At 38.0% G+C, this 23,945-nt stretch overlaps 1 protein-coding gene across 1 annotated transcript in view; it reads left to right on the top strand.

Annotated features, from left to right (window-relative positions):
- The window catches only part of LOC124509267 (charged multivesicular body protein 1b-2-like), a 37,531-nt gene that overhangs the window by 8,366 nt on the left and 5,220 nt on the right, over positions 1 to 23,945 (top strand). The window contains exons 2-4 of the mRNA XM_047075797.1: positions 20,885 to 21,031; positions 21,400 to 21,468; positions 21,546 to 21,634. Coding sequence (XP_046931753.1) covers positions 20,885 to 21,031; positions 21,400 to 21,468; positions 21,546 to 21,634 — 305 coding nt within the window. The remainder of the gene's footprint in view (positions 1 to 20,884; positions 21,032 to 21,399; positions 21,469 to 21,545; positions 21,635 to 23,945) is intronic.

The following is a 23,945-nucleotide window of genomic DNA, read 5'->3' as shown; positions in this document are numbered from 1 at the left end:
GCCACAGACTGGTGTGTGTGTCTTCTCTTCCCCTCTCCTAGGGGCGGGATTCACTGTGGGCTGGTGTGGCCCGTCTGGGCTACTTGTACACTGCCAGGCTTGTGGTGCTGGGGATCTGGCGTATTAGCTGGGGTGGATCTGGCGTATTAGCTGGGGTGGTTCTGCAAGGTGCACAGGGGCGGGAGGGGCTGGCTCAGCTCACTTTTCCTTCGGAGATCCGCTTAGGGAGGGGCCCTGCGGCACCAGGAGGGAGTCAGACCCGCCGGAGGGATGGATCCGCAGAAGCACAGCGTTGGGTGTTTGCTTGGTGCAAGCAAGTTCCCTGGCGGGAACTGGTTCCCTTTGGGATTTTGGCTGGGGGAAGGGCGAGGGAGATGGCGCTGGCAAGCGCCTTTGTTCCCCGCCAAGCTGAGCTCTGTGGTCCAGGGCTCAACAACTCTCCCTCCCGTTGTCCTCCAGCCCTCCCTTTCTCCGAGCAGAGCTGTTAGCTTATAACCTTCCAGATGTCAAGTCCCACTTGCTGTCGGAACACACTCCGTCTGGCCCCTCCGCTTTTGCAAGCCAAACTCGGGGGTTCTGCTTGGCCGGCGGGCCGCCCCTCCGCCCAGGCTCCCTCCCGCCAGTCCGTGGAGCACGCCCTGCCTTGCCGCCCTTCCCACCCTCTTCCATGGACCTCTCATCTGCCCTTGGCTCCAGAGACTCTGTTCTGCTAATCCTCTGGCAGTTTTCTGGGTTATTTAGGCAGGTGTAGGTGGAATCTAAGTGATCAGCAGGACGCGCGGTGAGCCCAGTGTCCTACGCCACCATCTTCCCACGATCCACAGTCTTTGTTTTAAAGTCTACTTTGTCTGATATAAGTATTGGCAATCTGGCTTTCTTTTGACATTCATTCGTGTGATACATCATTCTCCCATCCCCTCACTTTCAGTCTGCAGGTGTCTTTAGGTGTAAAATGGGTCTCTTCTAGGTAGCATGTAGGTGAGTCTTGATTTTTTATCTGCTCTGACACCCTATGTCTTTGGAATGCTTAGTCTGTTTACTTTCCAAGTAATTACTGATAGAGATATATTTAGTGCCATTTTATTGTTTTGTTGTTCTTTCTGGAGGTTTCTCTGTTTTGTTTTTTTTTTCCTGGTCTTTTTAATTTTTGCTCTCTCCTTTGCACTCAAAGAGTCTCCTTTAATATTTCCTCCAAGTCTTGATTCATGGTCACAATATCCTTTAGTTTTTGTTTGGGTAGGTCTTTATATCTCTTTCTATTTTTACTTTATATCTCTTTCCATTCTATTCTAGCCTTGCGAAATAGAAGATTCTTGCCTCCATATTTTTTCCATTCGACATTTTGCCTATTTGACACAAGCCCTTCTGGCTTGCTAAGTTTCTGTTGAGAAGTCTCCATCTAGCCTTACGCGATTTTCCTCATAAGTTAAGGACTTCTTTTGTCTTGATGCTTTTAAGATTTTTTTCTTTATAACTCTGTGTTGCCAATTTAATTATAATATGTCTTGATATTGGCCTGCTTTTATTGATTTTGGTCAGACTTCTCTGTGCCACCTGGTTCTGGATGTCTGTTTCCTTCCCCAAACTGGGGAAGGTTTCAGCTGTTATTTCTTCAAATAAATTTTCTACCCCTTTTTTACTCTCTCCTTCTTCTAGAATTCCTATAATACATACGTATTGTTTGATGGAGTCATTTAGTTGCCTTAGTCTATTTTTGATTTTCATAATTCTTCTTTCTCTCTTTTGTTCAGCCTCATTATTTTCCATCTTTTCTGCTGGGTCACCAATTTGTTCCTCTGCTTCTTCTAGCCTGGTGTTCATTGCATCAGGCCTATTTCCAATCTCATTTATTTCATTCCTTATCTCTGGTTTATTCTTTTTAACTCTTATATTTCTGTGGTAAGGGTCTCATTCATGTCATCTATTCTTTTCTTAAGCCCAGTGAACATCCTTATGATTGTTGCTTTAAATTCTCCATCAGGCATGTTATTTATATATTTTTTTGCTTAGATCTCTAGATGTGGACTTATCTTGTTCTTTCATTTGAGATAAATTTTTCTGTCGTGGCATTTTGTCTAAGTCTCTACCTTTCTCTCTGTGTTATAAAAGCCACTTATGTTTCCTGCACCTGAAACGAATGGCCTTGTGAAAAAGAGGTCATATAATGCCCATGGCCTGGCACCTCAGGGTGTGTCTCTGGTGTCCTGTGTATGCTCTGATACTGTGCTGATCTACTCTTCAGGCCAGTCATCTGCAGAAGCTCTCCTTGACTGCTATGGGCAGTATTTTTTCCCTGGGCTGAATGTGGTGAGTTTTAACTAGGTGTGCTCTAGTCTGATTATGAAATGAGACCTGACACCTCTCCCACCAGAACTGAGGCCCTGTAGCACTCTGTGGTCAGGAACATGGTGTGGGCAGGGGTTTGTGTTGGTCTTCTAGGGGAGGGGCCCTCCACACTGGGATTGAGGTAAGCTTCACTGAGAAGGGAAATCCCATCAGGGTACAGTAGAGTGGGTCTTGGTGTAGTCAACCATTGTTGGTGCTGTGCTGCTGCCTGCAGGTGGCTCTGTGCTTATGCTGAGGGGCGAGGAAGGCAAACGGTGCTAGCCAGCTCCTATTTTCCCAGAGATGAGTCTTCATGAATGCTGCCTTTTATAGATGTGCTCCAAGAAGAAAAAAAATAATCTACCCTCTGTGTGGCCCAGGAATTCTTCAGATTGCTGTTTCCACACTATATGACTGGGGTTTTTTGCCTGCCTTCTCTTTAGGAGCAGCGCAATGTCTACTGGGCTCTGTCCACACCAAGCCTGCTGACCTTTAAAACTATACACTTTAAGCCCCAGTGGTTGCAAGAAATGACAAAATTCAGCCCCTCTCATTTTCCATTCAAATGGTTTGGGGAAATGTTCTCCTTGTATGTTCTCCTGTGTGCTCCCCTATCTCTCTCTCTCCCTTCTCTGTGACCATGGCTCCCTCCCCTCCACATCATCCATGATCTGTTTCTCCCCTAAACCATGTCTCCATACTTCCTTCCTCCTTCAGTGTGGCCTTTTCTCTCCCTTTAGTTGTGGAGTTTGTTCTCTCAGTCTTCAGGTTGATTTCTGGGTTATTTAGGATGATTCAATAGTTAACTAGTTGTATTCATGGGTTGAAACAAGCCCAGCGTCCTCATATTCCAACACCATCTTCCTTTCCTACCCTTCCTCCTGATTTAGATGTGGTTTCCTCTCTAGGATTAACTATGGAAGCCAGTCCTGTTTTCTGGGTTAGTTTCACTGATTGAGCTCTTATCTAGGTATATCCTTGGGAGAAGGTGAGCATAAGATCCTTCTACTACACCATCTTCCCAGTATCCCTTTCCAGTGTGAATTTTTAAGTCTAGAAAATTCCTTCTGATCATGATTTATTACTTGATCATGGTGAGTAATTCTTTTAATATACTGTGGAATTTGATTTGCTAGTATCTTTTTGAGAATTTTTACATCCATATTCATTAGGGATATTGGCCTTTGATTCTCCTTTTTAGTGGGGTTTTTGTCTGATTTTGGAATCAAGGTAATACTGGCTTCATAGAATGAGTTTGGAAGCTTCCCTTCTGTTTCTATTTTTGGGAACATTTTGAGAAGAATAAGTATTAACTCTGCTTTATATGTCTGGTAGAATTCCCTGGGAAGCCATCTGGCATAGGATTCTTATTTTTTGGGAGATTTTTGATAACTGATACAATTTGTTTGCTGGTTATGGTTCCACTGAAATTTTCTTTTTTTTTTTCAATTTTTTTTTCGACGTTTATTTATTTTTTTGGGACAGAGAGAGACAGAGCATGAACGGGGGAGGGGCAGAGAGAGAGGCAGACACGGAATCGGAAACAGGCTCCAGGCTCCGAGCCATCAGCCCAGAGCCTGACACGGGGCTCGAACTCACGGACCGCGAGATCGTGACCTGGCTGAAGTCGGATGCTTAACCGACTGCGCCACCCAGGCGCCCCGAAATTTTCTATTTTTTAATAAAGATTTTTTTAAATATATTTGAGTGAGGGAGACAGAGTGTGAGCAGGGAAGGGGCAGAGAGAGAGAGTGAGACACAGAATCCGAAACAGGCTCCAGGCTCTGAGCAGTTAGCAGGGCTCGAACACATGAACTACAAGATAATGATCTGAGCCCAAGTCAGATGCTTAACTGACTGAGCCACCCAGGCACTTTGCAAATTTTCTGTTTCTTCCTGTTTGAGTCTTGGAGTGTGTGTCTAGGAATTTATGCATTTCTTCCAGATTTTCCAGTTTGTGGGCATATAATTTTTCATAAGTATTCTTTTATAATTGTTTGTATTTCTGTGGTGTTGGTTGTGATCTCTCCTCTTTGATTCATGATTTTATCTATTTGGTTCCTCTTTTTGAGAAGTCTGGCTAGGGATTTATTAATTTTGTTTTTCCATTCAAAAAAAAAAACAAGCTCTTAGTTTTATTGATTGTTCTGCTGTGTTTTTGGGTTCTATATCATTTATTTCTTCTCTAATATTTTTTATTTCCCTTCTGCTGGCATTGTGCTTCATTTGCTTCTGCTTTTCTGGCTCCTTCAGGTATAAGGTTAGGTTGCGTATTTGGGACCTTTCTTGCTTCTTGAGATAGGCCTGAATTGCAAAGTACTTTCCTCTTAGGACTGCCTTTGCTGCATCCCAAAGGGTTAGGACTATCATGGCTTTTTAATTTCATTTGCTTCTATATATGTTTTTTATTTCTTCTTTAATTTCTTTATTAACTCAGTCATTCTCTAGTAGGATCCTCTAGTAGGATGTACTTTAACTTCCATGTATTTGAGGGCTTTCTAAATATTTTCTTGTGGTTGATTTCATGTTTCATAACATTGTGATCTGAAATATGCATGGTATGATCTCAGTCATTCTGTATCTCTTGAGGGCTGATTTGTGACCAAGTATGTGATCTTCTCTAGAAAACGTTCCATGTGCACTTGAGAAGAATGTGTATTTTGCTGCTTTAGGAAGAAAAGTTCTGAATATATCTGTTAATTTCACCTAGTCCATTGTGTCATTCACAGCCAATGTTTCCTTATTGATTTTCTGCCTAGATGATCTGTCCATTGTTATAGGTGGAATATTAGTCTCCTACAATATGGTATTATTATTGAAACATTTCCTTATGTTTGAGGTTAAATTTTTTATATATTTGGGTTCTTCCACTTTGGGAGCACACATATTTACAATTCTTAGCTCTTCTTGATGGATATACTCCTTAATTATGATATACTGCCAGTCTTTCTCTCTTTTTGTAGTATTTGTTTTAAAATCCAGTTTTTCTAATATAAGTATGGCAACTTCAGATTTCTTTTGTTTTCCATTGGCATGATGCATGGTTCTCCATCCCCTCACTTTATATTTCCAGGTGTCTTCTGCTCTAAAATGAGTCTTTGGTAGGCAGCATATGGATGGATCTTGTTTTTGTTTTTTATCTATTCTGATACCTATGTATTTTTTTTTTAATTTAATGTTCATTTTTTATTTTATTTATCTATTTTTTAATGAAATTTATTGTCAAATGGTTTCCATACAACACCCAGTGCTCATCCCAACAGGTACCCTCCTCAATGCCCATCACCCACTTTCCCCTCCCCCTCAATGCCCATCACCCACTTTTCCCTCCCCCTCCATGCCACATCAACCCTCAGTTCTCAGTATTTAAGAGTCTCTCAGGGTTTGCCTCCTTCCCTCTCTGTAACTTTTTCCCCCCTTCCCCTCCCCCCTTGTCTTCTGTTGAGTTTCTCAGAATCCACATATGAGTGAAAACATATGGTATCTGTCTTTCTCTGCCTGACTTATTTCACTTAGCATAACACTCTCTAGTTCTATCCATGTTGCTACAAATGGCCGGATTTCATTCTTTCTCATTGCCAAGTAGTATTCCATTGTGTATATAAACCACAGATTTTTTATCCATTCATCAGTTGATGGACATTTAGGCTCTTTCCATAATTTGGCTATTGTTGAGAGTGCTGCTATAAACATTGGGGTACAAGTGCCCCTATGCATCAGCACTCCTGTATCCCTTGGGTAAATTCCTAGCAGTGCTATTGCTGGGTCATAGGGTAGATCTATTTTTAATTTTTTGAGGAATCTCCACACTGTTTTCCAGATACCCTATGTATTTTGATTGGGGCATGTAGTCCATTTATATTTAGTGATTATTGAAAGATATGAACTTAGTGCCACTGTGTTATTTATAAATTTCATGTTTGTTGTGATGCCTCTGGTCCTTTGTAGTCTTTGCTGCTTTGCACTTAACAAGAGTCCCCCTTAGGATCTCTTGCAGGGCTTGTTTAGTGGTCATGAACTCCTTTAGTTATTGTTTGTCTGGGAAAATCTTCATCTCTCCTTCTGTTCTGAATGTCAGCCTTGCTGGATAAAGGATTCTTGGCTGAATATTTTTCCTTTTCAGCACATTGAAGATTTCCTGCCACTCCCTTCTGGCCTGCCAAGTTTCAGTGGACAAGTCTGCTAATACCCTTATGTCTCTACCCTTGTAAGGTTAAGACCTGTTTGTCCCTAGCTGCTTTCAGAATTCTCTCTTTATCTTTGTATTTTGCCAGTTTCACTATGATATGTTGTGGTATAGACCTGTTTTTGTTTTTTTAATGTTTATTATTTTTGAAAGAGAGACAGAGTGCAAGCGGGGGCAGAGAAAAGAGGGAGACACAGAATCCAAAACAGGCTCCAGGCTTTGAGCTTTCAGCACAGAGCCCAATAATGGGCTTGAACCCACAAACCATGAGATCATGATCTGAGCTGAAGTTGGACCCTTAACCAACTAGTCACTTAGGTGCTCCTGTTTTTGTTGATTGTCAAGGGAGTTCTCTGTGCGTTTTGGACTTGAATGCCTGTTTCCTTCCCAAATTAGGGAAGTTCTCAGTCATAATTTGTTCAAATAAACCATCTGCCCCTTTCTCTCTACTTTCTTCTTCTGGGACTTCTACAATACATATATTATTTCATTTCATTGAATCACTTAGCTCTCTAATTCTCCCTTTGTGATCTAGTAATTTCCTTTCCCTGTTTTTTTCAGCTTCATTATTTTCCATAAGTTTATCTTCCACTTGTTCTCACCTCTGCTTCTTCCATCCTATCACTGTATATATTTTATTTTGCATCTTAATTATGGCATTTTTTTTCAACGTTTTTTTATTTATTTTTGGGACAGAGAGAGACAGAGCATGAATGGGGGAGGGGCAGAGAGAGAGGGAGACACAGAATCGGAAACAGGCTCCAGGCTCCGAGCCATCAGCCCAGAGCCTGACGCGGGGCTCGAACTCACGGACCGCGAGATCATGACCTGGCTGAAGTCGGACGCCTAACCGACTGCGCCACCCAGGCGCCCCGATTATGGCATTTTTTATTCATTGTGATTAGTTCTTAGGTATTTGATCTCTGCAGCAATAGATTCTCTGTTGTGTCTATGCTTTTTTCAAACCCAGCTATTAGTCTTATGATTTTTATTCTAAATTCTTATTCAGATATATTGTTTATATCTGTTTTGAGCAATACTCTGTGATTTCTTCTTGAGCTCTCTTTTGGAAAGAATTACTCTGTCTTGTGATTTTGGCTAAGTTTCTGTCTTTCACATATTTTAAAAGCTTGTTATGTGTCCTGCACCTGAGAGTACTATTATATTAAAAAGAGGTCATACAGTGTCCAGAGGCTGACACTTCAGGGAGTGTTCTTGGTGTATGTTGTGTGCACTCTGTTGTTGCATTTTGGCTGCTCCATCCCACTGGTCAGTCCTATGCAGAGCTCCTCCTTGCTTGTGGTGGTGGAGTGTTTGGACCTTCAACCACCTGTGCTTTGATTTGTTTTTTGAAGTAACTCTGGGAAAAAAAAAAGGAAAAGGGTGGAGAACCTTGATCCCATAAAAAGAGAAAAATGAAAAGGGAGAAAAGAAGACTAAACAGAGAATCAAAAAACTATGAGGCTGGAATGCCTAGGTGTCTCAGTCAGTGAAGCATCTGACTTCGGGTCGGGTCATGATCTAATGGTTCATGAGTTTAAGCCTCGCATCGGGCTCTGTGCTGATGGCTGGGAGCCTGGAGCCTGCTAGGGATTCTGTGTCTCCCTCTCTGCCCCTTCCCTGCTCACACTCTGCTGTCTCTCTCTCTCTCAAAAATAAATAATAAAAGCATTTAAAAAACTAAGGCTAAATGCAGAGAAAGAAAGGAAAATGAAGAAGGAAAAAGAGAAAAGGTGGAAAAAGAATAGAATAAAAATGCCTGATCAAACAACATATATGTTTTTGTTTATATGTTTCATATATATATATATATATAAGAATTGACATATATATATATAAGAATTGACCAAAAACAAATAAGAAACTATGGCCCTGATTCCAAAAGAGAAAAAGAACAACAAAGAATGAAAAACAAAGCAAAACGTTGTCTTTTGGTGCCTGGGACTGGTGCTGTGCTGGTCTGGAGGAGAGGATGCCTGCATTGGGCCAGTCTTCCTCCTGTAGATAAGCAGTTGCGAGGCTGGGAGTGGCAGCATTTGGTGTCCTGCTTCCACTGGGATCGCTGAGCTGCTGTGTGAAATCCCACTGTGTTTGTGGGGGCAGGAAAATGGCGATACCCCAATCTCTTCTTTTCCAACTGGGTATATCAACCCACACTGTTTAGGCAGCCCTCACAGAATAGTGAGGGTGGTCAATTTGCCCTTCTCCACAGTTCTGCCTTGCCTTCTAGGCACTCAGCTGGGATTCAAAACCCAAAGTCCTTTTGTTTTTAAACATTTATTCATTCCTGAGAGAGAGAGAGAGAGAGAGAGAGAGAGATCAAAAGTGTGAGTGGGGGAGGGGCAGAGAGAGGGAGACACAGAATCCCAAGGAGGCTCCGGGCTCAGCTGGCAGTACAGAGTCTGATGCAGGGCTGGAACTCATGAATTCTGAGATCATGACCTGAGCCGAAGTCAGACACTTAAACTGACTGAGCCCTCCAGGTGCCCCCAAAACCCTAAGTCTTTTTTTTTTTTTTAATTTTTTTTTTCCAACGTTTATTTATTTTTAAGACAGAGAGAGACAGAGCATGAACGGGGGAGGGGCAGAGAGAGAGGGAGACACAGAATCGGAAACAGGCTCCAGGCTCTGAGCCATCAGCCCAGAGCCTGACGCGGGGCTCGAACTCCCGGACCGCGAGATCGTGACCTGGCTGAAGTCGGACGCTTAACCGACTGCGCCACCCAGGCGCCCCTCAAAACCCTAAGTCTTAAAGGACCCAGATCAGTGTGGCTCCTCTCTCCTGTTCCAAAGTAGAGTCACTCAACCCTGCTGATTAAAGGCCGTTGGCTCGCACCTGCAAGGTTTTGTTTTGTTTTGTCCTTGAAAGGCAATAAACCCTCTTCCCATATTATTCCTGGAAGGGGACTGTCTCTCCTAGTGTGCCCCTGAGTTCGCTACACTGTGGTATGCACTCCAGGGCAGGATCTCTCCTCCCCAGGAGGGTGCCCCAAGGCTCTTGGCTTCGCTCAAGAGAAAGTTGGGCACTTTCAGAACTTCAGAGTTACAGCTCCTAAGGCTGTTTTCAAAAAAAGAAATATACTTTCCATATTTTTTGTTCCCTTTTCATGGTTCAGAGAGGTTTTCCTCTTGTGCTAACATGATGGTGCCCTTTCACAACCCCTCTCTCTTTCTCTCCCTTGTGTCTTTCCACAGAAAGTGTTCCCTCCCCTCCATGCCTATGCTGTTTTATCTCCCCCAGTTCACATACATGCACCTCAATCCTGCCAAGCTGTCTCCCTCCAGCTGTGGTTATCTTTCTGTCACTCCACAGATTGATTTCCTGTAATCTGTAATCCAAGTAATCTGACCTCGATACAGCTGTGTTTGAGGGAGGAGGAAAATCCTGGTCCCCCTACTGCTCCACCATCTTAACTCTCTCTCCATAAGAGACTCCTAAAGATAGAGAACAAAATGAGGATTGATGGAGGGAAGTGGGTGGGGGATGGGCTAATTGAGTGGTGGGTATTAAGGAGGCACGTGTTTTGAGGATCACTGGGTCTTATATATAACTGATGAATCAGTAAACTCTACTCCTGAAAAATGTATTATACTGTATGTTAACTAGAATTTAAATAAAAATTCAGAAAAAATGATTCACTCATATGTGCAATTTAAGAAACAAAATAAACTAGCAAAGGCATGAGAAAAAAGAGAGAAACAATGCAAATGAAGAAACAGACTCTTAATTATAGATAACAAACTGATGGTTACCAGAAGGGAGGTGGGTGGGGGTATGGGTTAAATAGATGATGGGGATTAACTCATGCACTTGTGATGAGCACTGGGTGTTGTATGGAAGTTTTGAATCACTATGTTGTACACCTGAAACTAATATTACACTGGTATATTACCTGGAATTTAAATAAAGACTTAAAAATGGAAACACACATAAAACAAGGTTATATATTAATAGGTTGATGAAAATGATATGACTAGAGCCTTGCAGAAACCCAATCCCGTATTTTCCCTTAGAGCAGTGGTTCTGTACTTGCTAAATCAGTGTTTGAAGTCATTTCATGATACATACATAATGATTGTGAATAATGTGAATCCATTGTGTATCCTTTGGAAATTAATGTTCTTTTTGAAAATTCTCAGTCTGATTTTAGGCTTTTGTAAGTAATCTGAATTTTCACACTATCTCTTTTAAGGTTATTTTAGTCTTTGATACTCTGAGGTTTACTAAATTGTATCTAAGTGTGGATTACTTTGTATGCATCTGTTTTGGGACTCCGCTTTGTCCTTTCTGAATCTAAAAAAAATTATTCCTCTCATGAGTTATGGGAGACTCTCAGGCATTATTTCTTTGAATATAACCTTTCCCACATTACCTTTATGATATGGAAACTTCGTGAGATTTCAGATATTAGAACTTTTTATTCTGTTTTCTTCATTTCTAAGCCTCTCTTCCATATTACCATTACTTTTCACTCTACATTCAGATCTATATTTAGTTTGCTAATTCTCTCAGCTCTATCTAATTTTCTTTATCTAGTTTGTTCTATCCCCAGCTGTGATCAAGGCCCATAATGACCATTACTTTGTCAATTCCTCTTCTTTTAGCTGGCTGATAAGACTTTTCTTTCCCACACTTATGCTAATATTGTAGCCTTCAGGTGTTCTAGCTTTATTCAGAAAGTTCAGTTTAAGCACCTCATCTTGTGTGGGCCCAATGGGGGCTTTGCTTAGGTGCTTACCTACTATTGATAGTTTCTTCTTTCACTTTGGTTCTTTCCCCTGATAATTTTACTTTTTTTTTCTTTTTTTTGCCAGCTAAACTCTGTATTTAAAAAGACATTTGTAGTTCTTCTAGTATTTCAAGGTGTTTTCCTAAATCTATGGGCTTCCATGTATAGGAAGGGGTTCATGTCTTTTTAGGATGAAGGGGAAAAACGCTTTGTTGCATTAAATTTTCTTTTGTGATGGATCCTCTATATTTTTGGCCAATATTTTATACCATGATCAGTTTTAACTATTGATATTAAATAAAGGTTGGCTATTATAGGCATAGTCTATCTTCAGTTTTTGCAGTTTATAATAAATTTCACGTTTAAGGGAAGCTGAAATCATTCTCTAAAAGCAACAAAGAATATATTAATGAAATGAAATCATCTAAAATAATTGGCTTCTTAATTTAGTTTTAGCTATAGTGATTTTTTTTTGCAGAGATAATTCTATATGGAAGATGATTTGGTGAATGAAAAATTCATTCTTTTTTTTTCTTTATTTCCATCTATATCAGTGATTCAGATTCTCAGCAGGGTTTGGTTTTTTTCCTCTCCCAGGTGACACTTGACAATGGCTGGAGACATTTTTGGTTGTTGCATTTGGGTGTTAGTGTCATATAGTGGCACAGCCCAGGGATGCTGATAAACTTCCTAGAATTCACAGGATGGCCACCACAACAAAATATCAGTCTGATATTATCTGACCTAAAATATCAATTGTGCTTAGGTTAAGAAACCCTATTTATAAAAGGAACTATAACTTTCTCAGCTAGCTGAAATTAATCTTACTTATAAATGTAAAGTATATTTTACATTAAAATTACCCACAAATTCATACACATGTACGTACTTTCTTAATTCCAGGATTATCTGCTAATGAAAAATACTCAGGGTAGCCACTTCATTCCTATCATTATCCATAAAGGAGGTGTTAAATTAGAACCATAAAAACATTGAGAGATGAATAAGGTTGCTTACTTGATGTTTTAGCTTTGGTAAATAAAACAATCAAATAATTCCTATTTACTGATAGTGATATAATCAATCAAAAAATAATTCCTTTAAACTATATGGTGTATGTGTACCTTTAAAAAAATTCTACATCTTTTTTGTAGATGTCCTGAAGAAATACAGAATCAAGATTAAAAAATGTATTTTACCTTTTTCTAAAGAACAGGGTCACCTGGGTGGCTCAGTCGGTTGGGTGTCTGACTTCGGCTCAGGTCATGATCTCATGATTTGTGAGTTTGAGCCCCGCATTGGGCTCTGTACTGACAGCTCAGAGCCTGGAACCTGCTTGGGGTTCTGTGTCTCATTCTCTTTCTGCCCCTCCCCCACTTGTGCTCTCTCTCTCTGTCTCTCAAAAATAAATAAATGTAAAAAAAGAAAGAGCAGAAAACACATAGAATCTTTCTAAGTAGGAATTTAATCTACACAAACCAGTTGTTTTGAAATAATCCACATTGATTTGTCATATTAATGTGCATATACTTCATATTTGTTTTTTTTTGGGTGTGTCATGAAAATAAAAGATTTATAGTATTGCTTATTGGGATCTTGTTGAACAGAGTACTTTTCTTTCCATCGTATTTTTTTCTTTTTTAATTTAGAGTTTTTAATCTTAAAATAGTTTTAGGCTATTTTTCAAAAGAAAATTGCAAAAATAGCAAAGTTCCTATATACCAGTTACCAAGCTTCTCCTAGTGTTAACATCATATATAACCATAGTATAAACAAGAGGAAAAAATCACGACAATATTATTAACTAAACTATAGATCTTACTTGGATTTCACCAATTTTTCCACTAATGTTCTTTTTTCTGTTTTAGGATCCAATCCAGGATTCCATATTATATTTAGTCAGTATGTCTCCTTAGTCTTCTCTACTGTATGACATTTCTTCAGCATTTTATGAATGTGACATTTGAAGAGTACACTGGTCACTTACATCATGGAATGTTTCTCAGTTCAGAATTACCTGATGTTTTCTCTTGAGTACATTGAGAGTATGTTTCGGCAACAACATAATAATGCCACCATAGAGGTGATGGTGTACCTTCTCAGTTTATCATTTCAGAAGATAAATAATGTTGAAATATTACTGGTAATGTTATCCTTGGAAAGGTGGTGTCTGACAGGTTTCTCTACCATAAAGTTGCTATTATATCTTTCTTGCCATATCATTAAGTTTTTTAATAGAAAACAAATGTGAAAGACATAAAAAATATTCAGTTTCTGCACTTTGTAATTAGTTGGTTTAAATAACATAATTTTATCTGACAATTTTTTTGATTTTAATATCTTGTTTGCAGGTAGTTAGGCTGGGAAATCAACTTTTTTGAATAGCCTTAATATGTATTATCAAAACATCTATTTAACTTGAAGTTTGCTGCAAAAGAACTTAATAGGAATGCCAAGAAATGTGGTAAAGAAGGAAAGACTGAAAAGACCAAGATTAAAAAGGCAAGTCATTTTTACATTTTTCCTTTTTTTAAACTCATGAAGTGGTCACAGTCATGTGAGAGTATTTGAATCATTTTATTTTATATTGAGGAAAGATTACCAGCCTTAGCGTTCTAAACCAAATTCTATTTACGTAATTATTTACTATCCAACAGTAAGAAATAAAAAGTAACCATTATTATTTATATGTGCAAGTATGCCTCACAAGACAGAGTGTAACTGTTCAGTTACCTATAGCTGAAGACTATCCTTTGGTTTGTAGCCAAAACTACTCTTACTGAAAAGTATAAAGCCTATATGCAAGAATAATCTTTATATAGCATTAATGCTAAATAGCTAAAATAGCATTAATTTATATAGCAAGAATAATCTTTACATAGCATTAATGTATGTTTTGGTTTATGTATTGTGTATTTGCTAGGAAAATTTGTAGGACTCAGCATATAGTTGTGCTCATGGCTGTGATGTATTACCCTAAAAGGATACAACCCAAAATCAATAAAGGGAAAAGGCATATGGGGCAAAGTCTGGAGGAATCTGGGCTCAAGCTTTCAAGAATTCTCTCTAGTGGAGTCACACAGGACAAGTTTAATTCTTCTATCAACAAAGTGTGACAACATGTGTGTAATTTTCTCTGCCAGGAAGGAGAGTTTTCCTGTGCCTAGAAGTCTAACACTTTTTTTTTTAATTTTTAACATTTATTTATTATTGAGAGACAGAGAATGAGCAGGGGAGGGGCAGAGAGAGAGGGAGACACAGAATCTGAAGCAGGCTCCAGGCTCTGAGCTGCCAGCACAGAGCCCGACATGGGGCCTGAACTCACAAACCGCCGCACAAACCGCAAGATCATGACCTAAGCCAAAGTTGGACGCTTAACCGACTGAGCCACCCAGGTGCCCCTAGAAGTCTAACACTTTTATTAGTAGTCATGGAGGCATTCTCTGCCTAGCACACACCGAAATTTTAGTTTCCCAGAAGGATATCCAGTGTTTGACATAAACCACACTGTATGTACAGTTTAGATAGAGCAAGCCACTCTTAACCGTTCTGGGAATGATGTGAACCCACCTCAAATCCAAGTTCTTAGGTGCCAGCCAAGTGCCAAACTTGCAATTAGACCTGTCCAAGGATAGCATTTTCAGGTTTTCTGTTAACTCTTTTATGCACATGTGTATTTATATATTTTAAAATATTTAAATGCCTTAGACATTTATTTTTAATTTTTTTAACTTTATTTTTTTCTATTTTAAGAGGGAGAGTGAGAGAATATAAGCAGAGGAGGGCAAGAGAGAGAATCCTAAGCAGGCTCCACTTTGACAGAGTGGATCCCAATGTGGGGCTCGAACTCATGAACCCTGAGATCATGACCTTAGCCAAAACCAAGAGTCAGACGCTTAACCGACTGAGCCACCCAGGCACCCCATTGTTTTAGATATTTAGATCTTTAGTAATAGCATATATTCAAGCCGTAAATTGAGTCACTTTATGTATTTTTTATGCTCTTTTTAAAAAATGTTTATTATTTTAGAGAGAGAGAGAGAGAATGGCAGGCAGGAGCAGAGAGAGAGGGAGACACAGAATCTGAAGCAGACTCCAGGCTCCAAAATGTCAGCAGAGAGCCTAATGCAAGGCTTGAACCCACCGAGTGTGAGATCATGACCTGAACTGAAGTCAGACACTTAACTGACTGAGCTATCTGGGTACCTATTTATACTATTAATAGAGACAACTTTTAAGGGAAGAAAACTTTCAGAAAAGAAGATAGAAGTAATTAAGCTGAGTTAGAAGAAAAAGTAAATTTAAAATTGACATATTAAGATTATCCTTTTCTAAAAACATAAGCCCAACAACTACAGGAAAAAGAAAGCATGTCTCTGGAGGCAAGGGAAATAAAAGCAAAAATGAACTTTTGGGACCTCATTAAGATAAAAAGCTTCTGCACAGCAAAGGAAATAATCAACAAAACTGAAAGGTAACCGACAGAAGGGGAGAAGATATTTGAAAATGACATATCTGATAAAGGGTTAGTATCCAAAATATAAAGAACTTATGAAGCTCAATAACCAAAAAAATAAATAATCCAGTGAAGAAATGGGCAGGAGATATGAATAGATGCTTTTCCAAAGAAGACATCCAGATGGCTAACAAACACATGAAAAGATTATCAATATCACTCATCATCAGAGAAATACAAATCAAAATCAGAAGGAGGTACCACCTCACACCTGTCAGAATGGCTAAAATTAACTCAGGAAACAACATATATTGGTGAGGATGTGGAGAAAGGGGAACACTTTTACACTGTTGGTGGGAATGTAAACTGGTGCAGCCACCCTGGAAAACAGTATGGAGGTTCCTCAAAAAAATTTAAAAAGCTACCCCATGACCCAGCAATTGCACTAGGAATTTATCTAAAGGATACAGGAGTGCTGATTTGAAGGGGCACATGCACCCCAATGTTTATAGCTGCACTATTGACAATAGCCACAGTATGGAAAGAGCCCAAATGTCCATTGACTGATGAACGGATAAAGAAGATGTGGTATGTATATATACAATGGAATATTACTCGGCGATGAAAAAGAATGAAATCTTGCCATTTGCAACAATATGGATGGAACTAAAGGGTATTATGCTAAGTGAAATAAATCAGTCAGAGAAAAATAAATATCCTGTGATTTCACTTGTGTGTAGAATTTAAGAAACAAGACAGATGTATATAGGGGAAGGGAAGAAAAAATAAGATAAACACCGAGGGAGGCAAACCATAAAAGACTCTTTGTTTTTAAGTGTTTGTTTATTTTTAGAGAGAGAGCAAGAGAGCACATGTGGGGGAGGGTCAGACAGAAACCAAGGAGGGATCTGAGCTTTCAGTTCAGAACCTGACATGGGACTTGAACTCATGAACTGTGAGTTCATGACCTGAGCCAAAATCAAGAGTCATATGCTTAACTGACTGAGCCACCCAGGTGTCCCAAGAGACTCTTAAGTACAGAGAACAAACTGAGGGTTGCTGGAGGGGAGGTGGTTGGGGTAATGGGCTAAATAGGTGATGGGCATTAAGGAGGCCACTTGTTGGGATAACCACTGGGTGTTATATGTAAGTGATGAATCACTAAATTCTACTCCTGAAACCAGTACTATACTGTATGTTAACTAACTTGAACTTAAATGAATAAATAATTAATTAATTTAAGAAATGAAAGCATGAAAAGAAATTTAGTTTGATATTTTTGTATATTGAGAACAAAAATGAGTTTTGAAGTTTCAGATCTCACACAAACACAGCAGTATTAAAATATGCAAATTCACAACAAAGTCCAGGACCAACTGTTTTCACTGCTGAATTATACCAAACATTTAAGAAACAATCCCAATCCGTCTCAAATTCTTCCAAAGAATAGAAGAAGCGGGAACACTTCAGACTCATTTTACAAAGCCAGCATTACCCTGATACCAAAACCAGACAAGGAAATTATAAGAAATAAAATTACAGGCCAATCTCCCTGATGAACATACATGCAAAAATCCTCAACAAAATATTAAAACACCACATTTCATAATACATGAAACATTTTTTTTTAATTTTAGAGAGCATAAACAAGGGAGAGGGTCAGAGGGAGAGTGAGAGAGAACTTTAAGCAGGCTCCACACTCCACGCAGAGCCCAACATGAGGCTCGATCCCACAACCCTTGGATCATGACCTGAGCTGAAATCAAGAGTAAAATGGTCAACTGACTGAGCCACCCAGGTGCCCCAAGGATCCTGTGCCCATTTTTAAATGAGATTTTTTCTGTTTGTTATTCAGTTGCATGAGTGCTTTATATATTTTGGATATTAAAACCTTACCAGTTACACAATTTGCAAATATTTTCTCCCATTCTATAGGTTGCCTTTTCATTTTGTTAATGTTTCCTTTGCTGTGAAAAACTTTTTAGTTTGATGTAGTTACACTCATTTATTTTTGCTTTTCTTGCCTTTGGCTTTAGTGTCAAATCCAAAAAATTAATACCAAGACCAATGTCAAGGAGCATATTGCCTATGCTTTCTTATGTTCAAGTCTTCAATCCGTTTTGACATTTGTTGTGTATGGTGTGACAGCAATCCAATCTCATTCTTTTGCATGTGAATGTCCAGTTATTCCAGTACTATTTATTAAAGAGACTGTCCTTTCCTCATTGTATATTTTTGGGTCCTTTGTCATAAATTAATTTACTATATGTGCATGGATTTATTTCTGGATCTCCTTATTCTGTTCCATTGATTTATATGTCTGTTTTTATACCAATACCAAATTTCTGATTACTACAGCTTGGTGATATAGTTTGAAGTCAAGAAGCATGATGTCTCCATCTTAGTTCTTCTTTTTCAAGTTTGCTCTGGCTATTTGGGGTCTTTTGTGTTTTCATATGAATTTCAGGATTGTTTGTTCTGGTTAAAATGCCAATGGAATTATGATAGAGATTGAACCAAATATATAGATTGCTTTGGGTCATATGTACATTTAAAAATATTATTCCAATCCATGAGCATAGAATATCTTTCCCTTAATTTGTGTCTCTTTCAATTTAACAAAGTCTTATAGCTGTCAGTATATAGATCTTGAACTTACTTGGTTAAATGTATTCTTAGGTATTTTATTATTTTTGATGCAACTGTAAATGGGAATGTTTTCTTCATTTCTTTTCCTAATAGTTCATTAGAAGTATGTGAAAACACAATTTTTGTATGTTGGTTTTTATCCTGCAAATTTACTGAATTCATTTATTCTAACAGTTTTTTGGTGGCATCTTTAAGGTTTTCTCTATGTAACATCATGCCACCTACAAATAGAGACAGTTTTACTTCTTCCTTTCTGATTTCAATGCCTTTCATTTCTTTGTCTTGCCTCATTAATCTGGGTAGGACTTGCCACAGTATGTTGAATAGAAGTGATGATAGTGGGCATCCTTGTCTTGTTCCTGAACTTAAAGGAAAAGCTTTCAACTTTTCACCATTGAGGGTGATGTTAGCTGTGGGTTTTTCATATGCGGCATTCATTACATTGAGGTATAGTGTTTCTGTATCTACTTTGTTGAGAATTGTTATAAATGGATGCTGAGTTCTGTCAAATTCCAATTTCATGTCTATTGAGATATGATTTTTAGACTTCATTTGGTTAATGTGTTGTATCATATTATTTGATTTGTGTGTTGAACCATCGTTGCATCCCTGGACTAAATCCCATTTGATCATAGTGTATTATCCTTGTAATGTATTGTTGATGGGCACCTTTCTTGACTTATTTCACTTGGCATAATGCCCTCAAAGTACACCATGATCCCAGGACTGTGGGATCAAGCCCTGCTTTGGGCTCTGCAAGGAGCATGCTGCCTGCTTGAGATTCTCTCTCTCTCTCTCTCTCTCTCTCTCTCTCTCTCTCTCCCTTTGTCCCTCTCCCCTGCTTGTACTCTCTGTCTAAAAAAAAATTTTAAATTAAAAAAAGGGCACAGGATCCAAATAGACATTTTTTTTCCCAAAGAACACATACAGATGTCCAAGAGACACATGAAAAGGTTCTCAGCATCACTCATCATCATGGAAATGCAAATAAAAACCACAGTAAATTATCAAGTCACACCTATTAGAATGACTATTAACAAAAAGACAAGAAAACAGGTGTAGGAAAGGATGTGGAGAAAAGTGAAACCTGTAAAATGTTGGTAGAAATGTAAATTGGTGCAGCCACTGTTGAAAACAAAATGGAGTTTCCTCAAGTAATTAAAAAAAAACCCCTGCCATATGACCCAGGAATTCTACTTCTGGGTATTTATCCAAAGGAAATAAAACCACTAAGTCAAAAAGATATCTTTACCCTAATGTTCATTGCAGCATTATTTACAATAGCCAAGACATGAAAACAACCTGTGCCCATTGATGGATGAATGGGAAAATCAAATGTAGAATGCATGTACAATGGAATCTTATTCAGCCACAAAGAAAGAAGGAAGTCCTGCCATTTTCCACAACATGGATGTACTTTGAGGTCATTAAAACTTAGCAGTGAAATAAGTCAGAGAAAAGCAAATACTATATAATCTCACTTATGTTTATGTGGAATCTTAAAAAAAATGCTCATATATACAGAGAACAGATTGGTGATTGCCAGAGGTGGGATGTTGGGAGGGGGGTAGGCAAAATGGGGAAGGTGGTGAAAAGGTACAAAATTTTGGTTATAAAATAAGTCCTAGAGATGTAATGCACACCATGGTGCCTATAGGTAATAATACTGTATTGTATATTTGAAAGTTCTTAAGAGAGTAGATCTTACATGTTCTCATTGCAAGAAAAAAATGTGTAGCTGTGTGGTTATGGATGTTAACTAGTAAAAAAAAACTTGGAAAGTGTGTGAGATTGCATATACTAGCATATCACATTGGTGTTTATATTATTGAAGAATTAGAAACAAACTAAATACCCAGCAATCATGGATATTAACTGATCCGTGTTCTCAAACTTCAGTCACTTCTGTATCTTCTCTGTTTTGCTCTATTGGAAGACCACGTGAACTATTTCATATTTTTCTATAAATTTACATTTAACTTTAGCCCTGGCCAAAGCTATTATAGCAAGAAAAGTGTGAATCCATAATTAAAATGAAGATACTTATGTGTGTGTTACATCTAAAATCATTTTATGTATTATGAGGAACATAGGAAAGCCCTGTTTAATGGTACATACAACACAGCATTCAGAAATGATGATGCAGTTATGTATTTAATGAATTAAGCTGTTTTTATTTTTCAAAATACTGGGTAAAAACACAGTATACACATGTACTTTTGTAGTAAAGTTATATTGTAATATATTATTTACTTGGAATACTATACGCTATAATGTGGCTCAATGATGTAATTATGGGCAAATTTTAAACTTCATTCTAATTTCCTAACATATTAATCATGTTTTCTAATTATAATTTAAAAAGTAAAGTATAAATTATTTTATTTCTTAAAAAATAATTATAAAAGCTCTTAAATGTTAAAATAGGTTAATTGGGGAAACTTTTTAAAATGGCTGTACTTTTGCTCCCTTTCTTTGCCAATATTTACTCTTGCTCTTTGTCTTTGCCACTATTTAATTTTGCTCTGTTTAAAACAGGCCATTCAGAGAGGCAATATAGAAGTTGCAAGAATACATGCTGAAGATGCAATCCTCCAGAGGAACCAAGCAATTAATTTTTTGAGAATGAGTGCTAGAGTTGATGCTGTGGCAGCCAGAGTTCAAATTGCAGTAACAATGGGCAAGGTAAGGCTTAATATTTGTAAATAATAGGAACTATTGATTTACGTTCAATGTGTATTTTGAGTTGTCAGATAGCTACATCTATTACAGCGTGCTGATAAAGGCCTTCATAGTCAGGAGAGACATAGTCAAAGTGGTTAGTGAGGAAAATGATTTTGAAAGTGGCTTTTAAAAACTAAGGTCTAATTAATTGTCTTCCAATGAAGAGTCAATAAAAGATGTTCAGTGCCAGACAAGAAATACATATTGTATTTTTACTGTTAAGGAAAGGGTAGACAAATTTCATAAGTTGATCTGTAATATATTTAAAAGACTGAATAAATTTTGAGACCACTTATAGGATGCTCAATCTTTTTTTACACTCCCAATAGGTAACTAAGTCTATGGCAGGTGTAGTCAAGTCTATTGATGCTACATTGAGGAGTATGAATCTTGAAAAGGTAAAAAAAAATCATTTGATGTTAAGATAGCATCTTTTCAGTGTAAGTTTTTCTTATGACCATATTTCTATTTACAGATTTCTGCCCTGATGGACAAATTTGAACACCAGTTTGAAACACTTTATGTTCAAACACAACAAATGGAAGACACAATGAGTAGCACCAGGTAAGAAGACTTTCTCTACTTCGGATAACTTTTTAAAATAACCCAACATAAAAATATAAAGGCTTTTGAGCCTAAATCATCTCCAGAATGTGCGCTAAACATAGTGTCTCCCCAAAATGTAAGTAAGAAAAGTACGCTCTGCTCCAGATTCCTGAGGACATGTTGGAAGATGACATCCCTTATCCTGTTTTGAAATTCTAAGAATTATATTAGATCAGCTGTCTCAAAAGTATAGGACTTGGTTCTACCTTGCTTCCAGTGGTATTTTTTGGTGAAGGCATTGCATTAGAGGCTCATTGAGGCTAGTGGGTATTAGGTATTATCCTAATCCTCAGCTAATTAATCTCATTGCAAATACTCTTCTGCTTCCTTATGTACTTTTTTGGAGTGTTATTTATGCACAAGTCACAGGTGACCAAATAATAAATTGCAAGATCAATTATTTGTCATAAAGCCAGGATATTTTCAAAACCTGCAACTTAGAGATGTGCTACAAAAAAATTAAAATTTGAAACTAGTTTCCATGTGACACGAGCAAGCAACAAAGTTTTGTGAAATTTAAATATCCATATAGAAAATTTATTTCATTATCCCTTTTTTTTTTGATCCCAGCACCTATCACATAGTCAATCAAATGAACAAAGAACTTGTTACCATTACTTCGTTTGCTAACATGGAAACAATATTAAAAATCTAGTAAATTTAGGGGCACCTGGGTGGCTCAGTCGGTTAAGCATTCGACTTCAGCTCAGGTCATGATCTCTAGGTCCATGAGTTCAAGTCCCGCATCGGGCTCTGTGCATACAGCTCGGAGCCTGGAGCCTGCTTCAGATTTGTATCTCCCCCTCTCTCTGCCCCTCCCGCACTCATGCTCTGTCTGTCAAAAATAAGTAAACATAAAAAAAAAAATTTAAATCTTGTAAATTTACAAGACATATTAGGAAGAAATCAACAACCATCCATCAAAATTTTATTCTATATAACTCTTTTCACAGAGGTAAATAAGAGAACATGCCTATATTTAGGTTTTAGAGTTAAGAAAAAGAAAGAATTCATGTGTATATGTTATAGTGAGTATATATTTAGACATTTTATATGTCTAAAGCCTTGTTCCCCCAAGTGTGGTTCAAGAATTAGGAACATCTGTATCATCTGGGACCTCTTTAGGAATGTAGAAATTCAGACCCTATCCACAGATGTAGTGAATCAGAATTAGTTTAACAAGATTCTCAGTGATTTTTATGCACCAAGTTTGGAAGCACTGTCCTAGAGTTTCTGATTCTTATTCAAGTTCCTTGAGTTGATCTGCAGATGAGTTTATGATCAGTCAAGTTTAGGAAACACAAGTGAATTGGAAAAATGACTTGGAAGTCAGGACACTTGGATTTCTGATCCCTATTCTACCACTAATTAACTTTGGGACCTTAAGATAGATACTCAGTACCTTGGGCTTCAGTTTCCTTAGCTATAAAATGTAGGGGTTGGATATGATGATATATAAATGCCTTTTAGCTCTAAAAAATCTTGAGATTCATTCACCCAACATTTGCTAAGCACCTTCACCTGCTTCAGGTACTGTGCTAGGTACTGGGGACATTCAAATATATACAAAACATTCTTCATAAAAACTCAACCAAAACTTACAAAGGAAGTAGAGATATGATGGAACACACTTAGTTGCCCAAATTCTCATACCATGCTAATGAGTAGTTACAATTTAAATTGGCATAACCACTTTGGAAAGCAATTTAGTAATATCTACAGTCTGCTCTTGACATAGCAGAGTGATCCTATTAAAACAGGTCAGATCATGTCATTCTTATGCTCAAAACCTTCCCATTGCTCCACATCTGATTCAAATTAAAAGCCAAATTCCTTGCAATGGCCTATAATACCCTATGGGATCTGCCTCACCCCCTTTTTCTGACCTTATCTTCTACTGTCTGCCTCACCCCCTTTTTCTGAACTTATCTTCTATTACTGCTTATTACTGTACTTAGGGACTTGGCTTCCTTGTTATTTTCCAAACACACCAAGTACATTTTTGTCTAAAATCCATTTCATGTGCCAGTCTGAATGTTTTTCCTCCATCTTGTAGATATCCTCATTGCCCACTCTCCTTTCAGTTCTTTATTCTGATGTCATTTTTTTTTGATGTCTTTCCTGATCATCCTACTTAAAAGTGCATCAACAGCGTACCCACATGCTCTGTACTCCCTATCTGCCATCCCTGCTTTATTTTTCACCATAGTACATATCACCTTTCTAATATACCATATTGATGCATTAAAAAGCAGCAACTGGCATAAAA

The sequence above is a fragment of the Lynx rufus genome, unplaced genomic scaffold, assembly GCF_022079265.1.
Source record: "Lynx rufus isolate CCGP_SWC_20201006 ecotype Redwood Valley unplaced genomic scaffold, mLynRuf1.p SCAF_14, whole genome shotgun sequence".
Taxonomy (NCBI): domain Eukaryota; kingdom Metazoa; phylum Chordata; class Mammalia; order Carnivora; family Felidae; genus Lynx; species Lynx rufus.
The sequence above is the reverse complement of the archived record's forward strand: the minus strand, read 5'-3'. Positions and strand labels throughout refer to the sequence as shown.